Source organism: Pelophylax lessonae (genome assembly GCF_965119305.1).
Source record: "Pelophylax lessonae genome assembly, chromosome: 3".
Lineage (NCBI taxonomy): Eukaryota > Metazoa > Chordata > Amphibia > Anura > Ranidae > Pelophylax > Pelophylax lessonae.
In genome coordinates, this window is record NC_138770.1 from 126,095,993 (window position 1) to 126,116,348 (window position 20,356).

Sequence of the window (20,356 nt, forward strand, 5' to 3'; positions counted from 1 at the left end):
TGCTTCAGTGATTCCCACCCTGCTTGAAGCGTGAGAAGCGACTTCTAGGGTGATTTTTGTTCATCATACGAGACAGTCTTATATTTTGCGTGGGCTCCCCCTCGCTCTTACTCGGTGGCCCGGATCTTGGCTTGCTTCAATGGGGAGTTGATCACAAGTTATCCTTGAGTACTGTCAAGGGTCGGGTTTTGGTTTTGGCAAATTTCTTCCGAAGGCCGTTGGCCGCCTGTGCTCTGGTGCGTGACTTCTTCCAGGGGGTGCGACACTTGGTGCTTCCAGTGCGATGGGTCCTATGTTGCCTAGTCGGTTATGTTTGGCCTTGGGGACTTGTTCTTTTCTGCTGTTCCCACCCCTAATTTTATGGCACTGCTTTTGTACGTCCCTACTGAAATGAATCAGAGAGAACTGCGTCCGTCAATGAATGATAGAGAAAACTGGATTTTTGACTTTTGACTTTTTCAACTATTTTGAGTTGGGTTGGTGTTACTTTTCTGACACTGCTTTGATACAAAACTTGCATCCTATGCAGGAAGAGAGAGGGTGTACCCTCCGGGACTGCCCATAGGCATAGCCAGAACTTTTTTCTGCCTAGTGTCCTACTCCTGTAGGGGGCAGTATTACCCTACTGATATGAATCAGAGAGAACTGCGTCTGTCAATTAACTTAAGAGAAAAGGATTTTACAGTAAGTCAAATATCATTTTTTTTTTTTTTGGGGGGGGGGCATTTTGAAGAGACATCAGGACTCTAAACAGAACTCTAATGTCTCTTTTCTGATACAGAGAAAGGGACTAAAGACAGTCCCTTTCTCTGCAGCCTGAGCTACACTGTATATGAATAAATAAGAAGTCTGTATAGACTCCTATTGGTTTGTAAAATAAAACCTTGTTTCAGTCACAAACTGACGCATAGTAAACACAGTTTACTATATGTCAGTGATGAAAGAATGCAGGAGTGATCTATAATGATAGCTGACTGCATTCTTTCAGAAAGGAAGGGGGCTGGTAAAAGGCATGTTTACCAACCCGCCTCCCCCCCTCCATGCTGATCGCGATCTGTCAGCGGCTGCAGCTGGCAGGAGGGAGAGCCGGCTAGCAGCATGGAGGGGGCACCCGGATATCAGGGAGGTGGAGGATCACTGCAGGGGGGGGGTCGTTTAAACAAAAAGATTACTCTGTGCCTGCCCTGCAGCATAGAAAGCTGGCAGGAGGGGCAGGTGGGAGCAGGCGGCACCTGGGATTTGGGTAAGTGAGGGCCATTGAATTTGGCTGCCCTTTAACACAAACATCCAAGCGGGAGGGCAGAGGAGAGAATCTGACAGCTGCAGGACAGCCACAGAGGAATCTGAGTTTGTGAGGGAAGAATCAGAGCAGGAAGGGTAAGGGAGAGTTAGAGTAAGGGTTGAGGGCACTTTAGATTTCAGCGTAGACGAGTGGAGGGGCAGGAGACATAGCCGCAGAGCAGCAGCAGCTGGGGGGGGGGGGATAACTTTTTCAGAGCTATCAGTTTGTTTGTTGAGCAGCATCTACTGAACGATTATGCTATAAGTTCATGGTCACTGAAGTGCTTATAGCAGAAGGAGACATGACGGACCTGGCCAGCTGTAAGCTGTGTTGTAGGTCAGCATGCTGTACCTAGTACCTGGCAGTGAAAGGGTTAAACATATTTACCTGTTTAGAGTTGCAGAGGAGGTCTTGTGCTAGAATGATTGCTCTCACTCCAACGATCATGACGATACCTCACATGCGTGGTTTAACTGCTTGCCGACCGCCGCAAGTAGATTTACTGCGGCGGTCAGCCCCTGCCAGGCAGAGTGACGTTAATTAACGTCACTAGCCTGGGAGGGTCTGGGGAGCGAGCGCGCGCCCGCGGAGGCGCGCTCCCGCTCCCGCGCGGTCACGCACCCCCCTGCGCGTGTGACCAGCGGACCCGATGTCCGCCGGCCACTCGGCGATCGTCGGGGGAAGAGGGAGAATGTCAGGCAGCTTGTGTAAACAAGCTGCCTGTCATTCTCCTCGCTGTAAAGACACTGATTACTCGGATCTAGTATGTAGATCCGTTGATCAGTGTCCTTACAGCTAGAGCCACAGCCAATCACAGTAAGAATCACGCCCCTAGGGACACACACAGCCCCTCCCTCCCAAATAAAGTTAACCCCTTCACTGCCAGTGTATTTTTACAGTAACAGTGCATATGTATAGCACTGATTACTGTAGAAATGTCACTGGTAACCCCAAAAGTGTCAAAAATGTCAGTCAAGGGTCCGATCTGTCCGCCGCAATGTCGCAGTACCGCAAAAAAAATCGCAGATCGCCGCCATTACGCGTTAAAAAAAACAACAACAAAAATGACAAAAATCTTTCCCTTTGTTAGTAAACGCGATGCGCAAACCAATCAAAATATGCTTTTTGCGATTTTTTTTACCAAACATAGGTAGGATAAAACAAATTGGCCAAAAATGTTAAAAAATTTTGATTTTTACATTTTTTTTTGGGGAATTTCATATAAAAAAATGTGAAAAATATTGCTATTTTTGCAGAATTGTCGCTCTTTTTTTGTTTATAGCGTGTGATCAAAAAATCGCACAAGTGATCAAATACCACCAAAAAAAAGCTCTGTTTGTGGGAAAAAAAGGACGTCAAATTTGTTTAGGTACAGCGTCGCACGACCACGCAATTGTCCGTTAAAGTCACGCAGTGCCGAATCGCAAAATACCCCCTGGTCTTTTAGCAGGAAAATCCTCCGGGGCTTAAGTGGTTAAACACTGTTTACATTTTTTTTCTTATTTATTTTACAATTTATTTTTTATTTTTACACTGTTCCTTTTAGAATTTTTTTTTTTTAACACTTTTATTCCCATTACAAGGAATGTAATTTCCCTTGTTATAGAAATACGTATGACAGGTCCTCTTTTTTGAGAGATCTGGGGTCAAAAATACCTCAGATCTCTCATTTGCCTTTAACCACTTTAGCCCCAAAAGGTTTACCCTCTTTCAGGACCAGGCCATTTTTTGCGATACGGCACTGCATATTTTAATTGACAATTGCACGGTCGTGCGACTCTGTACCCAAATAAAAATTGATGTCCTTATTTTCCCACAAATAGCGCTTTGTTTTGGTGGTATTTGATCACCTCTGCATGTTTTTTTTTTTTTTTGCAATATAAACAAAGAAAGACTGACAATTTTGAAAAAAAAAAATAAGTATTTTTTATTTTCTGCTGAAAAACATATCCAAAAAATTGTAAAAAAAAAACGAATTTCTTCATCAATTTAGGCCATTGTGTATTCCGCTACATATTTTTGGTAAAAATCGCAATAAGTGTAAATTGGTTGGTTTTAGCGTCTACAAAGTTTTAGCGTCTACAAACGGATACATTTATGGAGTTTATTTTTATTTTTTACTAGTAATGGCGTCGATCAGCGATTTTGAGCAGGACTGCAACATTGGGGTGGACAGATCTGACACCAATACAGTAAACTCCCCTCTATCGCGGGGGTTACGTTCCAGACCCACCCGCGAAAAGTGAAAATCCACGAAATAGAAAAACCCTATTAAAATACACTGTAGGCATGTTTTTTTTTACTGTCACTGTACTTTTAAAAGCATTTTAAGGTCTTTAAACACACTTTTAAAACAATAGAAACTAATTTAAACACATAAAAGAAGCTGAGAGACAGAGCAAGAGCTATGGAAAACACAAAAATATTTAATTTCTAATGATTTATATAGTAAAATAACATTAGAGAAAAAAAAACGCAGTATACCAGGACCGCAAAAACTGAACCACGATGGAGCGGGGGTTTACTGTACAGTGATCAGTGCTATAACAATGCACCGTCACTGTACTAATAACACTGGCTGGAAAGGGGTTAACATCCGAGGCAATCAAAGGGTTAAATGTGCTCCTAGGGAGTGCTTTCTAGCTGTGTGGGGGTTGCTTTGGCTGTGCTTAGCAGAAATACAGGATCTCTGTCTCCCCTACTAGCAGAACGGTGATCTGCCATTCTTCCTCTCTCAGGAACGATCGGTGGGTCCCGGCGGACAATGGGTCTGCTGGACCTACTGATTGGCTCCCGCTGTGTCCGATCACATGTGCGCCACAGACCCGGAAGAGCAAAATCATGTACCTAGATGTGCGTTTGCTCAGGAGAGCCACCGCCCTGCAGTTTTTATACATGGGGCGGTCAGCAAGTAGTTCAAAGCACAAAAAAAAGTCATTTTGCCCTTAGAAGAAAGAAATCATCCCTTTAAGGCCGAAAGGCAGAAGTGATGTCGGACCTCGCTCCGGTCCTGCAAGGGCATAGAGGCGAGAATGGCTATCTTGCCCTCACTCGACTTCCTGCCCAGGCACCCAATATATCGATCGGCTCTGGGCTAACCGACAGGTCCAGTAAGCCCGGAGAGGACTGGGAAGCGGCGAGAGGGGGCGCACCTCTCTCACCACCTCTAAAAGTGATTCAGTGGCAAATCCATCACTTTTATCAGACACAGAATCGCGGGCAGTAAAAAAAAATACCGGGGTTGTGGCAGGTAGCAGCTGCAATAACAATGGTATTTTTATTTTTTTTGTAAATTTCTTTATTGAGAACAAAGCACCATACAAAAAGGCAGTAGGAGGACGATAACAAGATCACTCCAGTGAACAGAAAAAGTCATAACAATGGTATTTAATGCCAAAGTAATACCTAAATGTACTGTGGGCGGTCGTCGAGTATAACTAAAGGTAAAACTTTTTTTATTTAGATGTGGATAAAGCTGAGAGGTATTAGAGCCACCGTCAGGCTTTTATTGCTGTCTGTGCCCCCGTTCGGGAGATTCACCCTTTCGATTTGTCCTGTGTACCATTAAGATCAAAAAATTGAAAGTCAAAGAAAATCGCAAATTTTGGGTTATTCCCAGAACATTAAAAGAGTCGGTGTAATAAATCTTCCAACTGAGACACTAGCTCTGGTGATAACCATAAATATTCATAGTTGAAGGAATTTCCTCTCACTTCATGCCTTGGCTATAGAACGGGAAGTGAAGGGAAATCTCCCCAATGGGACACAGATGGCAAAAAATAATCCTAACAAAGGTTATAACCCTCCCTTACTCTATACAAAATGGAAAAAAAAAGTTTTGCCTTTTACTTTATTAGCATGTTTTATGGTTGACATAACTGTGTGTGAAAATGTGTCATGATTGTGCATGTGTACATGTATGTGGGTATGAATGGACACGCCCTTGATGTACACTTTCTAATACCTTGTAAAATCTGATTGACAGGCTGTAGTGTTGGCAACTATGTTGAGTCAAAAAGCTCAAAGCCTTATGGGAATCCATCAGAAGATATAGATTTCTTTAGAGATGAAGACCCGCCAGAAGACGATCTTCTGCAAATCGCATCCAAGCTGCGAAATACAAAGGCTGAACCACAAAAGAAGGAGGTGGTGGAGCAAGAAGAAGAGGAGGAAGAGGAGGAAGAAGTAGATTTAGATCCACTTGGAATAATGAAGTAAGTATTCTGTTTTTTGTCAGTTATCACCAATAATCTGTTAAAACAAAAAGCTGTGTTTTTTTTTCCATGCAAGAACAATTCAGGTGGCCACTAGGGCTATGTGCTTCGATCACACCATAAAGCAAGGGTGATGTGTGGTTCAGGGCTGTGCAGAAAAATGGTCACCACATCACACAGCACTTCAATAAATAAAAAAATACAAAATGTTAATATTGCAATATGCTGAAACTGCCCAGCGCAGCACCCATCACTGCTGGTACACAACAGACACCAGCCCACATACAAAAGCTCTGCTGGCTGGTGAGAAAGAAGCCTAAGGCCAATGTATTTCACTGCTGCCGACTGTTTCTAAAGCTGACCAAGCTGTAATTGGATGGAGGAACCCGATAAATGTTTTAAATATATTGGCTTATAGTCACTAAGCCACAGGAGTTATCTTATGCCTTTTTGTCATGAAAATGTTCCATTCACCAACATAAAAATTGCCTAGATTTAGAATCGGTTTTGCTGTAGCTGTTTTATCACAGCAAACCTGGATTTCTTATCAGTCACTATTTTAATTTCACTTGCAATTGGCCCCATAGCCACATGAAGGAGCTGTTGCACTGCATTTACTATTAGTGACCGGCCAAACCAAGTGCTGTTAGAATAAATGGAGTGCAGTGTGCCATTACAAAGCTTTGCTTGATGCAGTTTGAATTTATTTATTTTATTACAGGTACTTCTAGAACGCTGTCAATTTACGCAGCGTTTCACATATGCAGTATATTGTACATTCACATCTGTCCCTGCCCTCAAGGAGCTTACAATCTAAGGTCCCTAACTCACATTCATACATACTAGGGCCAATTTAGACAGGAGCCAATTAACCTACCAGCTTGTCTTTGGAGTGTGAGAGGAAACCCATGCAGGCACAGGGAGAACATGCAAATTCCATGCAGGTAGTGTCGTGGTTGGGATTCAAACCGGCGACCTTAGTGCTGTTAGACAGGGGTGCTAACCACTTATGCAGTGAAGGTGTTTTGCATCTCTGCTGACGTCATTTGCAAATTTTTTATTGGAATTATCTATCCACGTTTGATTATCTTAAGATTATCATAAAATAAAGTAGTGTTAAAATTTGTAGCTTAACACATTGAGCATAATAAAATACACATTCCCCAGTAAACTATTTGTTAACATTTTTACTTGCAGTTTACAACTTTCAATGCCTGCTCCTGTTCTTTCAGTGTTGCTTCAGTGTCTTCACAGAAAAGAGTTAACAGTGGACAGTGCTACAAGGAGAAAGGTGCGGGGGAGTACCTTGCCAACGTTGGCTACAGGGCTATGTGTTTCTATTCATGCGCATAGTGTAGGGGGCCACCGCTGTAGTTCCTGCATTTAAAGGTGGCTCCATAGGAGGGTGGAAGAGAATGGAATCACCCTGAAAAAGGAAAACCTGGAGCAGTGGTCATGGTACTGGCTTAAATTGGAACATTGGCAAGTAATCAAAGATAAAGACTCTCAGTAAGTGATTACCCCTTCCTGCCCACACTATAGCCAAAAGACGGCTACAGCGTGGGCTTTATTTGCCGGGAGGGCAAATAATATGGACATCCTCCCGTGATCCGTGATATGAATAGAAATATACAGACGTCCTCCCGTGATCACACTTCCCCCAATGCCGCGCTCTGTGATCGCTGAGTCCTTTGGACTCAGCTGATGACAAATCGTGGTAAAAAAACAATTACAGTGGCCCTTTACCATGTGATCAGTTGTGTCCAAGGACAGTCCTGATTATCAGTGCCTCCTCATCAGTGTCACCTATCAGTGTAGCCTATTGTTGCAGCTTTATTAGTGCCTCCTCATTGATGCCCACCAGTGCTGCCTCATTAGTGCCACCTATTAGTGCCCATCAGAGCAGCCTATCAGTGCAGATTTTCCTGGTGGCTGCGGTGCCTGGTTTCTGCAGGATGTTTAGTCTGGTGGCATCCTCTCCCTCCCTGCTCAGGATCGATTGGTGCTCTGTGACTGGCAACTGGGTGGTGCTGCCAGAGCAGTTGGGGTTGTCCCTTAGCAGTGTTTTACACTTTTTTGTGGGGTCCCCCTTGTGACTTATGGAGTTTTTGGAGCACATCTCCCCACCTGATCCCCTCTCTGGGGCTGCAGGGCCCTCCGGGTCCCATCCATCCATTGATGCACTGAAGCGGTCCTGAAGTCCTTTGTGTCTCTGGTGGAGGTGGCTTTTGGGTGATGGGTTGGCATAAAGCGCCCCCCTCCTTCCCCTGCCTTATCTGTCTCATCAGATCCTGAATCTGATTCAGCCCACCGCAGACATGGGTCACCCTGCTGGGTCTGCGACCACGCGCCCAGAATCCTCAGATAGTGAGGAGGATTCCTCCACTTCTGCAACCCCGCATGAAAAGGCGCTGGTGAATGCACTGATTGTATCTGTGCTTGAGACTTAAAGTTGGAGGACTCAGCTGCAACTGAGACAGGGGTTCCCTTTGGCACTCATAAGCCATCCAGAGTTCCAATTCCCCTCCTATTTTGGCAGAATTGTCACTAAAGAGTGGGGACAACCAAATCATCCCCTTGGGGTCTCTAAGCAAGTTGGTAGGCGATATCCCTATAAGAAGTCCCTTCTCAAGAAGTGGACTGTTCCACCGGTGGTGGACCCTCTGGTTTCCAGATTAAAAAAGGGAACCATGATTCCGGTTGAAGAGTCTCCGGCTTTTAAGGACCCGGCTGACATGAAGGTGGAGGCTGTGGCCTGCAGTATGTACACCCTGGCTGGTTCGGCACTGAGGCCGATATTCACCATTGCCCTGGTGTCGCAGACTCTGACCGAATGGGCTATGTTTTGGCGCAGTGACCTGGAGGGGGAGGGGCTCCACCCTGTCTTTGCTGAGCTGGCGGACCAGCTGGTCCAGGGGCTGCAGTTTATCTGTGATGCCTCTTTGGATGCGACAACCCTAGTGGCTTGGCTCTCGGCAGTGGTCCTTCGGCGTGTCTTTTGGCTCAAATGCTGGTCTGTGGATCAGACTTCTAAAAAGGCCTGACTGATCTTCCCTTTCAAGGAGATCGCCTGTTTGGTGCTACCCTGGATAACATCATTAAAGGTCTCACAGGGGGGAAGGAATAGTTTGCATCCACAGGCTACTAAGGGCAAAGACCCTCGTCGTAGATGTGGGCCCTCCTTCTCGGCTCATAAAAAGTGGTTCCGGGACCCATGGACTTCCCTGGTACAAGACAGGTGGGTCCATGAGATCATACGGTCCGGCTACAAGATCGGGTTTTGTTCTTCCCCACCGGTAAGGTACTTCCTCCCAACGCACGACTGTCCCCGGTCCGCCTCCAGGCTCTTTTTGGGGCGGTGCAAGAGCTTTTACTTCAAAGGGTGATTGTCCCCGTTCCAACTTCCGAACATTTTCAGGGCTTTTTACTTAAACCTGTTTACAGTCTCCAGGAGGGAAGGCAAGGTGCGTTTAATTCTGGACCTGCAGAAGTTCAGAATGGAGTCTATTCGCACGGTGGTGGCTTCTCTGCATCAGGGGGATTTTCTTGCCTCCATTGACATCAAGGACGCTTACCTTCACATTCCAATATGTGTCGGTCACCAGCGCTTTCCCTGCTTTGCCGTGGTAGAGGAGCATTATCAGTTTGTGGCATTACCCTTTGTTCTCGCCTCCGCTCCTGGGGAATTTATAAAAGTGTTGGCCCCAGTGCTAGCATTGTTACGCCCATGGGGATCGAGGTACTGGGCTACTTCGATGACCTCTTTCTGCGAGCGGAGTCTACTACTGAGGTTTACACACACACTGCACAAACCACCTGTCCTCTTTCTAATGAGAGCAATCACTTTCTCTGACCCCCTGTCTGTGTCTGAACCATAACCACCTCCCCCCCCAACCCCGCAATCTTCTCTCCATTACCTTCAGTGGAAGGCGGGGGTCTGAAAATACCCCTGGTTTCTCATTAAGGAGAACCTGTTTAAAAAATATTATATCGCATAGGGGACTTTTTTGTAAATAAGATTTTAGTGAAAGTAGAATAAGAACAGTAAAACAATAGTCACAAGCACTTAATCTCCGCCCCCACCCCCCAATTTTTTTTTTTTTGTAGACTGCCCCAACCCTCACGTACATATAGACATGTACATATTTGCAAACATTGGGAACGTAGAAAAACATCCCTTGTGATACACGTTGCATATTAAGAATGGGATCAATAATTCTATGCCCAATATTCAAGATTAACTCTAAACTGATGACCTTGAGGGGCTTTTAAAGCTTCACCTATGGAAAAGATGGGGTTCCATCATTGTTTTGCAGGTACACCCAGATTTAAAGCTTGACATGTTGGGTATTTATTTTACTGGTACTACCTCAGCTTTTATATTTTACTAAAAAATAGGGTATTATATTGCGTTTGTGTGTCCTAAAATTAACTTAGTGCTTTTTTACTAAAACTATGAGTTTGAGAACCATTGCAAAAATATCATGTGACCTACAAAAAATCGAACTGCCACCAGGGTGTCTGCTTTCAGAAAATCTAAAATGTTTGGTTTTTTTAAACTAATCTTCAGGCCTAAAATGATGAGGTGACACAGGAAGGAGTAAGGCTAAATCAGGAAGTAGAAAAGCAGTTATCCTGAATAACAGAGGATATCAGGAATGAGCTGATCAGAATTCCAAATCATTTACAAGATAAACCATATATACGTGTATTTCAACCATGTATTTACCTGTTTGCCTGGTGTTCTACTGTAAAGTGATCCTTTTTGCCGTGTTAAACTTTCAGGGCCTGTTTACGCTTGTGCGTTATGGTATTCTGCAGCACATGGCAAAGCTCCTGCTATCTGTACAATGCCTTTCATTGTGAATGGCACCCCAATACATTAGTCGTAGGGCAACTGCAACACACATACAGTGCATTGTTGTGCGTCGTCAAAAAATTGGTTATTTTTTAATTTGTTGTAGTGCATTTGCAGCTGATTTCTAATGAATTTAATTTATGCCGTAACGCTAACATGCATGCATTAACACATCATAACGGATAGCTAAAATGTAAATCTCCCCTGAAAAGTTTTAAAAGCTCTGCCCAAGAGCAGCTGCAACAAGATGCCTGCTATTGGTTTAGCTATTTACACTAATAATGCAAATACTACTACTGAAGTATTACATAGTCTACAATATCTATATATGGAGATCATCTGACTAATCTGAATCTGTGCTAAAAGTCCAAACTATTTATTTTCCTGTATAACCATATGAAGGATGCATTCCTTAGTACAAAGAGGGAAGCCCCCACCGTGCCTTCATTTCCAGGTTAGCAGCATATTATTATTAGTAACTGCAATTTTAGATCCATTCTTTGTAGAAGATAAGAGGAAATCTTAACAGTTTTCAATGGGAGAAAATACAGAATCCCAAAGAGTTACACAAAAATATTTATGCAGCTGTGAGATAGATAATCACAGGAAGTCTCAAGGACAGGGCTGCTACTGCCATTAGGTGAGATGAATATTCCAGGGGTGGATGTAATGCAAAAATATAAATAGTTCTACATAAAAAGCTCTTCTATGAAGAAGTAAAATCAGCCAATCAGCTACTACTGCACAATAAGCATTACAACCGTCCTTAAGGCTACGTTTCCACTGTTGCGACTTGCTGTGCGACTTGACACATGTCAAGTCGCACAGCAAGTCAAAAGTCATTCATTTCTATTTGGCCCATTCTCACTGCTGCGACTTGAAAAGTAGTTTGTGCACTACTTTTGGGCCGACTTCAGTGCGACTTCCTTCTATAATGAGGGACAAGTCTCACTGAAAGCCGCGAACAAGTAAAACACTACAGAGTCGCGCTAGAAGTAGCACGACTCTGTAGCCGCAGCAGTGGAAACCGGGCCTAAAGCATAACTAAACCCAGAAAACAAAAATATTTTGCAGTTTACCATTCTTTAGATGTGGTGGTTGCCTTAATTAATTAATTTTTTTTACCCCCATTATTTTATACTGGTGATCTTGCCAGTAACGCACATCTGTCTTAACCACTTCTGGACCGGAAGATTTTCCCCCTTAATGACTAGGCCATATTTTGCGATTCGGCACTGCATTACTTTAACAGACAATTGCGCGGTGGTGCAACACTGTACCTAAATAAAATTGAGTGTCCCTTTTTCCCCACAAATAGAGCTTTCTTTTGGTGGTATTTGATCACATGTGCGATTTTTTTATTTTTTGCGCTATATACAAAAAAAAAGCGACAATTCTGAAAAAAAAAACATTATTTTTCACATTCTGCTATATATATATAACATTCCCAAAGAAAAAAATGTAAAAATCAAAATGTTTTAACATTTTAGGCCAATTTGTTTTCTGCTACATATTTTTGGTAAAATAAGCGTATTTTGATTGGTTTGCGCAAAATTATCGTATCTACTAACTAATGGAAAGATTTATGTCTTTTTTATTGTTTTTTTTTTTTTTTTTTTTACTAGTAATGGTGGCGATCTGCGATTTTTTTTTTTTTTTTGGCGGGGCTGCGACATTGCGGCGGACAGATCGGGCCCCTAACTGACATTTTTGACACTTTTGGGGGGTACCAGTGACATTACTACAGTAATCAGAGCTAAAAATATGCACTGTTACTGTAATAATGACATTGGCAGGGAAGGGGTTAACACAGTAAGTAATCAAGGGGTTAAATGTGTACCTAAGGGCGTGTTTCTAACTGTGTGGGGGGGGGGGCAGGGCTTGTGAAATGATCACAGAGACCTGTGATCCTACATAGAAGGATCCTACATAGAAGGATCACAGGGGCTCTGTGATCATTCCAGAGAGAAGAACAGAGGGAGTAATCAGAGCCGCCTGTCCCATGCATTGGGATCCCTGCTGACGAGTGAGGGCGGGAGCGCATCGCTGGCAGCGCGCGCTTTCCCCCTAGCTGCAGGCGCGCGACCCACGTATACCTACGTCGGTTCGTGGAGGAGCAGCTGCCTGCCGCAGTATAGCTGCGGCGGGCGGTCCTTAAGCGGTTAAAGTGGTTACACCCACTTCTCCACTATTTGTATGGACCAGTGTAGTGTGACCACCCTTGGACAGCACCATTGTCAGCTTGTAGAGAGGGTAGTACTACTAGTACAGGATTCTCCAAACTTTCTAAGCAAGGTGCCAATTTACTCTCCTTCTGACCTTAGGGGACGGACTGTGGCCAGTGGGAGTAGAAAATGTCAGTGGGAATAAATAATGACACATCTTTAATGGGAGGAATAATGCCCCATCATTGGTGTCAGTGGGAGGAATAGTGCCTCACTGTTGGTGTCATTGGCAAGAATTATGCCTCCATTGTTTGTGTCAGTAAAAAGAATAGTGCCCCAAGGGCCAGGTAAAGGCAAGCAAAGGGCCACATCTGGCCCCAGGGGGGCCACAGTTTGGAGACCATTGGACTAGTAGATTCAGATGAAATTTACTTAACCACTTGCCTACAGTGCACTTTCACCCCCTTCCTGCCCAGACCGATTTTCAGCTTTCAGCGCTCTCACACTTTGACTGAGAATTACTCTGTCATGCAACACTGTACCCATACAAAAATTGTGTCCTTTTTTTCACACAAATAGAGCTTTCTTTTGATGGTATTTGATCAATACTGGGTTTTTTATTTTTTGTGCTATAAATAAAAAAAGACTGAAAATATCGTGAAAAAACGCATTTTTCTTTGTTTCTGTCATAAAATTTTGCAAATTAGTCATTTTTCTTCACAAATTTTGGCCAAAATTTATACTGCTACTTATCTTTGGTAAAAAAAAACCCAAATAAGTGTATATTATTTGGTCTTTGTGAAAGTTATAGAGTCCACAAGTTATGGTGCTATTCATTGAAAATTGATCACACTTGATTACACCTGATGTACTGAAGGCCTATCTCATTTCTTGAGACACTAAAAGGTCAGGAAAGAACAAATACCCCCCAAATGACCCCTTTTTGGAAAGTAGACATTCCAAGGTATTTAATAAGGGGCATGATGAGTTTTTTGAAGTTGTCATTTTTTCCCACAATGCTTTGCAAAATGAAGATTTATTTTTTTTTATTTTTTTTTTTTTTACAAATTGCCGTATTAACAGGTTATTTCTCTCACACAGCACATGTATACTTGCAACTACACCCCAAAACACATTCTACTACTCCGCCTGAGTATGGCGATACCACATGTGTGAGACTTTTTCACAGCCTGGCCACATACAGAAACCTAACATCCAAGTAGCAGCGTCCGGCATTCTAGGAGCACAAATTACACATATCATTTCCTGACAACCTATCGCACTTTTGAAGGCCCTGGAGCACCAGGACAATGGAAACCCCCATAAAATGACCCCATTTTGGAAAGCAAACAGCCCAACGTATAATTTTTGAGGCATAATGAGTCTTTTGAATATGTCATTTTTTTCCACAAGTTTTTGGAAAATGTGGAAAGAAAATGAAAACACATTTTTTTTACACAAAGCTGTCCATTTATGCAATATTTCTAACACATCGCATGTACATAGCAAAACTTGCACCCCAAAATACATTCTGCTATTCCTCCTGAGTATGGCGATACCACATGTGTAACACTTTTTCACAGCCTGGCCACATACATAGGCCTCACATCCAAGTAGCGCTTTACACAAAGTTGTCCATTTATCCACTTTAAGACTGGGCCTATTTTTGACACTTGGTGTTTACAAGCTAAAATCATTTTTTTTTGCTAGAAAACTACTTTGAACCCCCAAACATTATATATTTTTTTTTAGCAGAGACCCTAGAGAATAAAATGGAGATCGTTGCAATATTTTTTATCACACCATATTTGCGCAGCAGTCTTCCAAATGCGATTTTTTTGAAAAAAATTCACTTTTTTGAACTAAAAAATAATAAAACAGTAAATTTAGCCCAATTTTTTTCCATAATGTGAAAGATAATGTTACGCCGAGTAATTAGATACCCAACATGTCATGCTTCAAAATTGCGCATGCTCACAGAATGGCGCCAAACATTGGTACTTAAAAATCCCCATAGGCAACATTTTAAAAATTTCTGCAGGTTACTAGCTTAGAGTTACAGAGGAGGTCTAGGGCTCAAATTATTGCACTCGCTCTAACGATCGCGGCGATACCTCACATGTATGGTTTGAACACCGTTTACATATGTGGGCGGGACTTGCGTATGCGTTTGCTTCTGCGCGCGAGCTAACGGGGACAGGGCGCTTTAATTTTTTTTATTTATTTTTTTTCCTATTTATTTTATTTATTATTTTTTTATTTTTACACAGTTTAAAAAAAAAAAATGTTTTGATCATTTTTATTCCTATTACAAGGAATGTAAACATCCCTTGTAATAGAAATAGGCATGACAGGTCCTCTTTATTGTGAGATCTGGGGTCAAAAAGACCTCACACCTCACAACTACACTAAAAAAGAAAAAAAAAAAAAAAATTGTTGAAAGAGGAAAAAAAAAAAGCAAAAAAAAAAAAGCGGCCCTTTAAACCGGTTGCTAGGCAACGTCTTTTGGCGTAGCTCCGGTCCTCCAAGACCATAGAGTTGAGTGAGGGCCATCTTGCCCTCACTCGACTTCCTGTCTCTGAGGATCCGGGACCGGATAGTTTTCCCCGCTGCCGGCGGGTCCGGTAAGCTGGGAAAACGTCTGGGACGTGGCAGGAGGGGGGGGGGGCACCTCTTCCCCTGCACCGTAAGGGTAATTCCGCGGCGAATCCGCCACTGGGACTACCCTTATCTGAAAGCCGACCGCCCGCCGTTTCAAAAAATACCGGGGTTATGGGGGTTATCTGCTGCCATAACCCCAGTATTTAGCTTTTAATGGCCGACGCATATAGTCGTTAGGCGGTCAGTAAGTGATTGCATGTATATGGCAAACAGGTGACGATGACTGACGGGGTGACAGGTGACGATGACTGATGGGGTGACAGGTGACGATGACTGATGGGGTGACAGGTGACGATGATTGATGAGGTGACAGGTGATGATGATTGATGAGGTGACAGGTGACGATGATTGATGGGGTGACAGGTGATGATGATTGATGAGGTGACAGGTGATGATGATTGATGGGGTGACAAGTGACGATGATTGATGGGGTGACAGATGACAGTCACTGACGGGGTGACATGTGACGATGACTGACGGGGTGACAGGTGACGATGACTGATGGGGTGACAGGTGACGATGATTGATGGGGTGACAGGTGATGATGATTGATGAGGTGACAGGTGATGATGATTGATGGGGTGACAGATGACGATGATTGATGGGGTGACAGATGACAGTCACTGACGGGGTGACATGTGACGATGATTGATGGGGTGACAAGTGACGATCACTGATGGGGTGTCAAGTGACGATGACTGATGGGGTGACAGGTGACGATGACTGATGGGGTGACAGGTGACGGTGATTGATGGGGTGACAGGTGACGGGCGATGGTCACTGATGGGTGACAGGTGACGGGCGATGGTCACTGATGGGTGACAGGTGACGGGCGATGGTGCGCGGCGGTACTGATGGCAGTCTCTGGTGACCGGTGAATTTTAGGCTACGTTCACATGTGAGCGTAGCGATCGTGGGCAGAATCACTGCGATTCTGCCCGTGATCCAGAAATCATTGCAAATTGCGGGGCGCCTGTGCGTTGCCCGTGATTTGCAATAGCACCCCAAACGCTGTGCGATGTTGCCGCCATTTCCGCCTGCCGAATCGCGGTAACATCGCGCAAACAACGCATGACGCTCCAAAGAAACTCTTGTACCTTTTTTGGGCGTCATGCGATGTTTGCGCGATGTTACCGTGATTCGGCAGGCGGAAATGGCGGCAACATCGCACAGCGTTTGGGGTGCTATTGCAAATCACGGGCAACGCACAGGCGTCCCGCGATTTGCAATGATTTCCGGATCGCGGGCAGAATCGCAGTGATTCTGCCCGCGATCGCTGCGCTCACATGTGAACGTTATGGGTGTCAATTTCTGGGCACTGATGAGGTGACTGTTGGGTGACAGGTGACATTGAGGGGGGCTGAGGACTGTGTGGGGACCTTTATTAGTGTATTTTTACTTTGTGACATGTGTACAGAGCAGTAACTCACTATTTCTAGCTCTTCTCCCCTCATACTGGAAACTGTATGAGGAGAGAAGAGTTAGTAACAGTGAGTTACTGCTCTTTGTTTACATTTTGTGATCGGCTGTGAATGGATTCACAGCCGATCACATAGTAAACAGTCACTGTCAGTGACTGTTTACTACAGCCGGTGACAGCTGTGTTCCTACGGAACACAGTGCCACCGACATGACCGCGCTGCGCGCTCCCGATCGCGCATGCGCGGTCATCTGGTGGGCGCCTTCATTGTGATCGGCTGTGTCATTGGAACACAGCCGATCACGTGGGAAACAGCCACGCCCATTGGCTGTTTCCCCCCTGCCGGTGACGGGGGGTGTCCCGGGGACACCCCGACACCGGCAGTGCAGGGCGGCGCGCACGCGATCGCGCGCCTGCCCTGCTTAAAGTGCCGCCGTCATATGACGGCGGCCCAGGATAATGGTCGCTCCGCTCCGCCGTCATATGACGGCGGGCGGGCGGCAAGCGGTTAAGTGACTTTTTAAGTTTATTTACTTTTGGGATAAAGGTTTTACATACATAAAATCTGACCTTTGCAAGCACCCCTGTCATTGGTAAATGGTTTCCCATATGATTTATCCTCTTAAATCACTCCATAATCAAAGCCATTGTTTAATTTGATTGCAATGTATTGATATGATACATTTTGCTTTAATTTTTTAGGTGGATCGTTAGTATTTTTTTCTTTGCAATCTTTATAAAAGCTGTTTTTTTATTACTTTGTCATTGACAGCACACTGAGAACTTAAGATTCTGTCTAAATTCAGTCTAAATAAGTCTTCATTTATTTTTCTTTCTAGCTGGGTGAGAATGGCTACATATGCTATTTGTTGTAGGGCTGCCCTAGGTTTTGCATTCTTATGTAATATTGTAAAAACTTGAATCCTATCGGAATTGGTCGTTTTTAAGTAAACCAGTGAGGTCACCTTTCTTTGTAAAGTGGTCTTAGTTTCATATTGGATCCGACTCCTCTAGGTGTCTGCTCATTTGCCATCATTATGCCCGGACGTCTTCGGGATCCCCAATACTTGGAGTGCCCTCCTTTCCAGATATTGAATACAGCTATTGTGGTTGAACTCTGGTCCCCCCGCCTTTCACCCCTGTACCTTATTGGTTCAAAAGGCTGTTCATTGCATGCAAAAATGACGTGCCCCAGGAGATGTTCTATAAACCTGATTCGCGTTACATAGCTAAAGCGAATGTCTAGAGACTGCAAGGTTTTTTTTTACATTTAGATTTTCCTTTTTCACATTTGGGGCATAGCTGCAGTGCTTTCAACCAAAGTGGGTGACCGGTCCATATTCTTTTCTTTGTGTTTGATTCTAATGTTGTTGGACTGTCATACGCTCTACAGAGGGCACTTGTTGGTAAATTAAGCTTTGGTTCCCTTGTAGGGTTGCCCAGGAAGCCCAGAATTCTTAAGGCAATTTCCAAACAGAATTTAGTTGGTTGCACTGTATCCCAGCTTTTCTCTTCCACTGTTCTGTGAAACTCTAGGGTTCATTTGGAGGTTGCTAGGGGTTCCTTAAACATAGAGCAATGTTTGACTTCCAGGTAAGAAACCTGTGACTCAAATGTAAGGATGGGGGGAATTCTTCCCAATGACCATCATGCTAACCTACTGTGAGCTGTAGATAGAGTAAATATTAGCAGGGGTTCCCTGCAACTTGAATGTTATTTCAGTTTCATTCATTTTTATTTTTCATACTCTCTGTATAGGGGTAAGAATGCTTGTAGAATAGCATCTACTTATTTTTACTCATTATACTTTCCATGCTAATGGTAACTGACATAAAGAGGATGCATGGTCCACAATACACTCTTTCCAATCGAAGAGAAAATAGACAGGAAATGAAAAGAGAAAAAAGGCAAGGAGAGCAAAAGACAATGTGTAATAAACTGGAAGGAAGAAACCAGACACCAGTTTTGGTGTTCATAAAGAATTGTAACTAGATGCTCGTCTGTCATGCACCGTTTCAATAGGTCCATTCCTGACATTTGTTGGCGCTGTGGTTTCTCCATGGGTACTATGATCCACATATAGTGGGAATGCCCCCTTATTAGATCCTTCTGGCAACACATCTTTGACCTCTATTGTATGTTGATGACGACCTCTATACAACCCTCACCCGAAATAGCTCTCCTCTCAATGCTTCCGGGGGCCCTTCAAATCCATTAAAAAAGACGTTTTTCGCCACTTCCTATCTGCAGCTAAGGTGGTTATCCCTCGTCATCAGAAGACAACAGGCATACCTTCTCTCTGGGTTTCGCTAACCTGGACTTCATGGTTGGCCTCTCACCTAAATTTCTCTCCTGGGTATCAAGCGATTCATCACGCACCACCCCCGGGAACCTGACAGAGTGTACGGAACTGCTCTCTCTTTCTGAATTTTGAATCTACTTCATATTCTTTTTCCCTTTGATATTCTTTTTCTTGACTCTATCTTTTTGTCACAAAAAAGTATCAAAATGAACTCTAACAATAGTGCATCCCATAACATCTCTATACACACTAAATCAACCACACGGAACACAAGCTCTGCATTATACACCGCACTTAATTCATTATGTTTATGCTAATTGATTCCTTACTATATGGGAATAGCTACTGTACATGGTAAAGCCCCTGTGTTGATGATTACAGTTATCTCTTGTTTGATGCTTACTGACCTTCGTAGGAAAGTATTTTGTACTTCATGTAGATTTATGTACTGGTCTACGGCTTGTTATCCTATTTATTTTTGATACAATAAACTGAGATTGAAATAAAGAATTGTAAATATTCATTTGCAATTGAAGCATTGGCAAATTGAATCCATGGGAACCACACATTGACGTTTTTCTTGTGGGAAACCTGGAAAGTTGTTTCAAGGGTTCCTCCATGGTAAAAGGTAGGGTTGCACCGATATTGGTATCGGTGCCGATACTAAGCATTTGCATGGGTACTTGCTCTGATATCTAAAACTGATATTTTTTTGCGCGGTGCAATACCTGTCCAAATCACATGTGGTTTCCCTGTCAGTGCACAGATATTCCCCTAGTAGTGTGATAAAAGAATTGACAGGGAAGGGTTAATTGTTCCTTCAGAGATTTTGAGCCAGTGTCTGCCTAGGGAGGCTGAGGAATACACTAAGCATGCCTCACCTTCCCCCAGCCTGCTTTACTATCTGCCGGTCCAATTGCTCTTGGGGGTCCTCCTTGCCTCTCTTGTGCAAACACTCTGGCTCAGTCTTCTCAGTCTGCATCTGGAGGATTACACAGCAGCCACTCGGCAAGGATGGATGGATCGAAATGACACAGACCACAAGTTTTGTGACTGGCGTGTGTACAGTGTGAACCCTGGCTTCTCATGGTGACTTCAGCCTGGGTGCGCATAGGAGCGGTGCGGGAAACCACATGTGATTCGGACAGGAATCGCACCACATTCCTGTTCAAATCACATGCGATTCTTTGCAGTGATTTGAGTAAATTAACTTTGTATGGGTTCAAATCGCACCGCACAATAGATATCGATAATTGGCATTGATACCTGATAAAAAGTATCGATACTCGTTCATAATAAAATTGTATCGATGCATCCCGAGTAAAAGGATTAAAGTGGCATTCCAGTCAAACTCTAACTAAGCCTAAATCTACTTCCAACCCCATTCTAAACCTATTCTATTTACCCTGTAAAAGAAAAAGATGTCTGTACAGTACTTGCCCATTCTGAAACCA

At 43.7% G+C, this 20,356-nt stretch overlaps 1 protein-coding gene across 1 annotated transcript in view; it reads left to right on the plus strand.

Moving 5' to 3' along the window:
- HS1BP3 (HCLS1 binding protein 3) overlaps positions 1–20,356 on the plus strand; it is a 239,529-nt gene that overhangs the window by 74,979 nt on the left and 144,194 nt on the right. Inside the window, exon 4 of the mRNA XM_082251314.1 lies at positions 5,268–5,496. Coding sequence (XP_082107440.1) covers positions 5,268–5,496 — 229 coding nt within the window. The remainder of the gene's footprint in view (positions 1–5,267; positions 5,497–20,356) is intronic.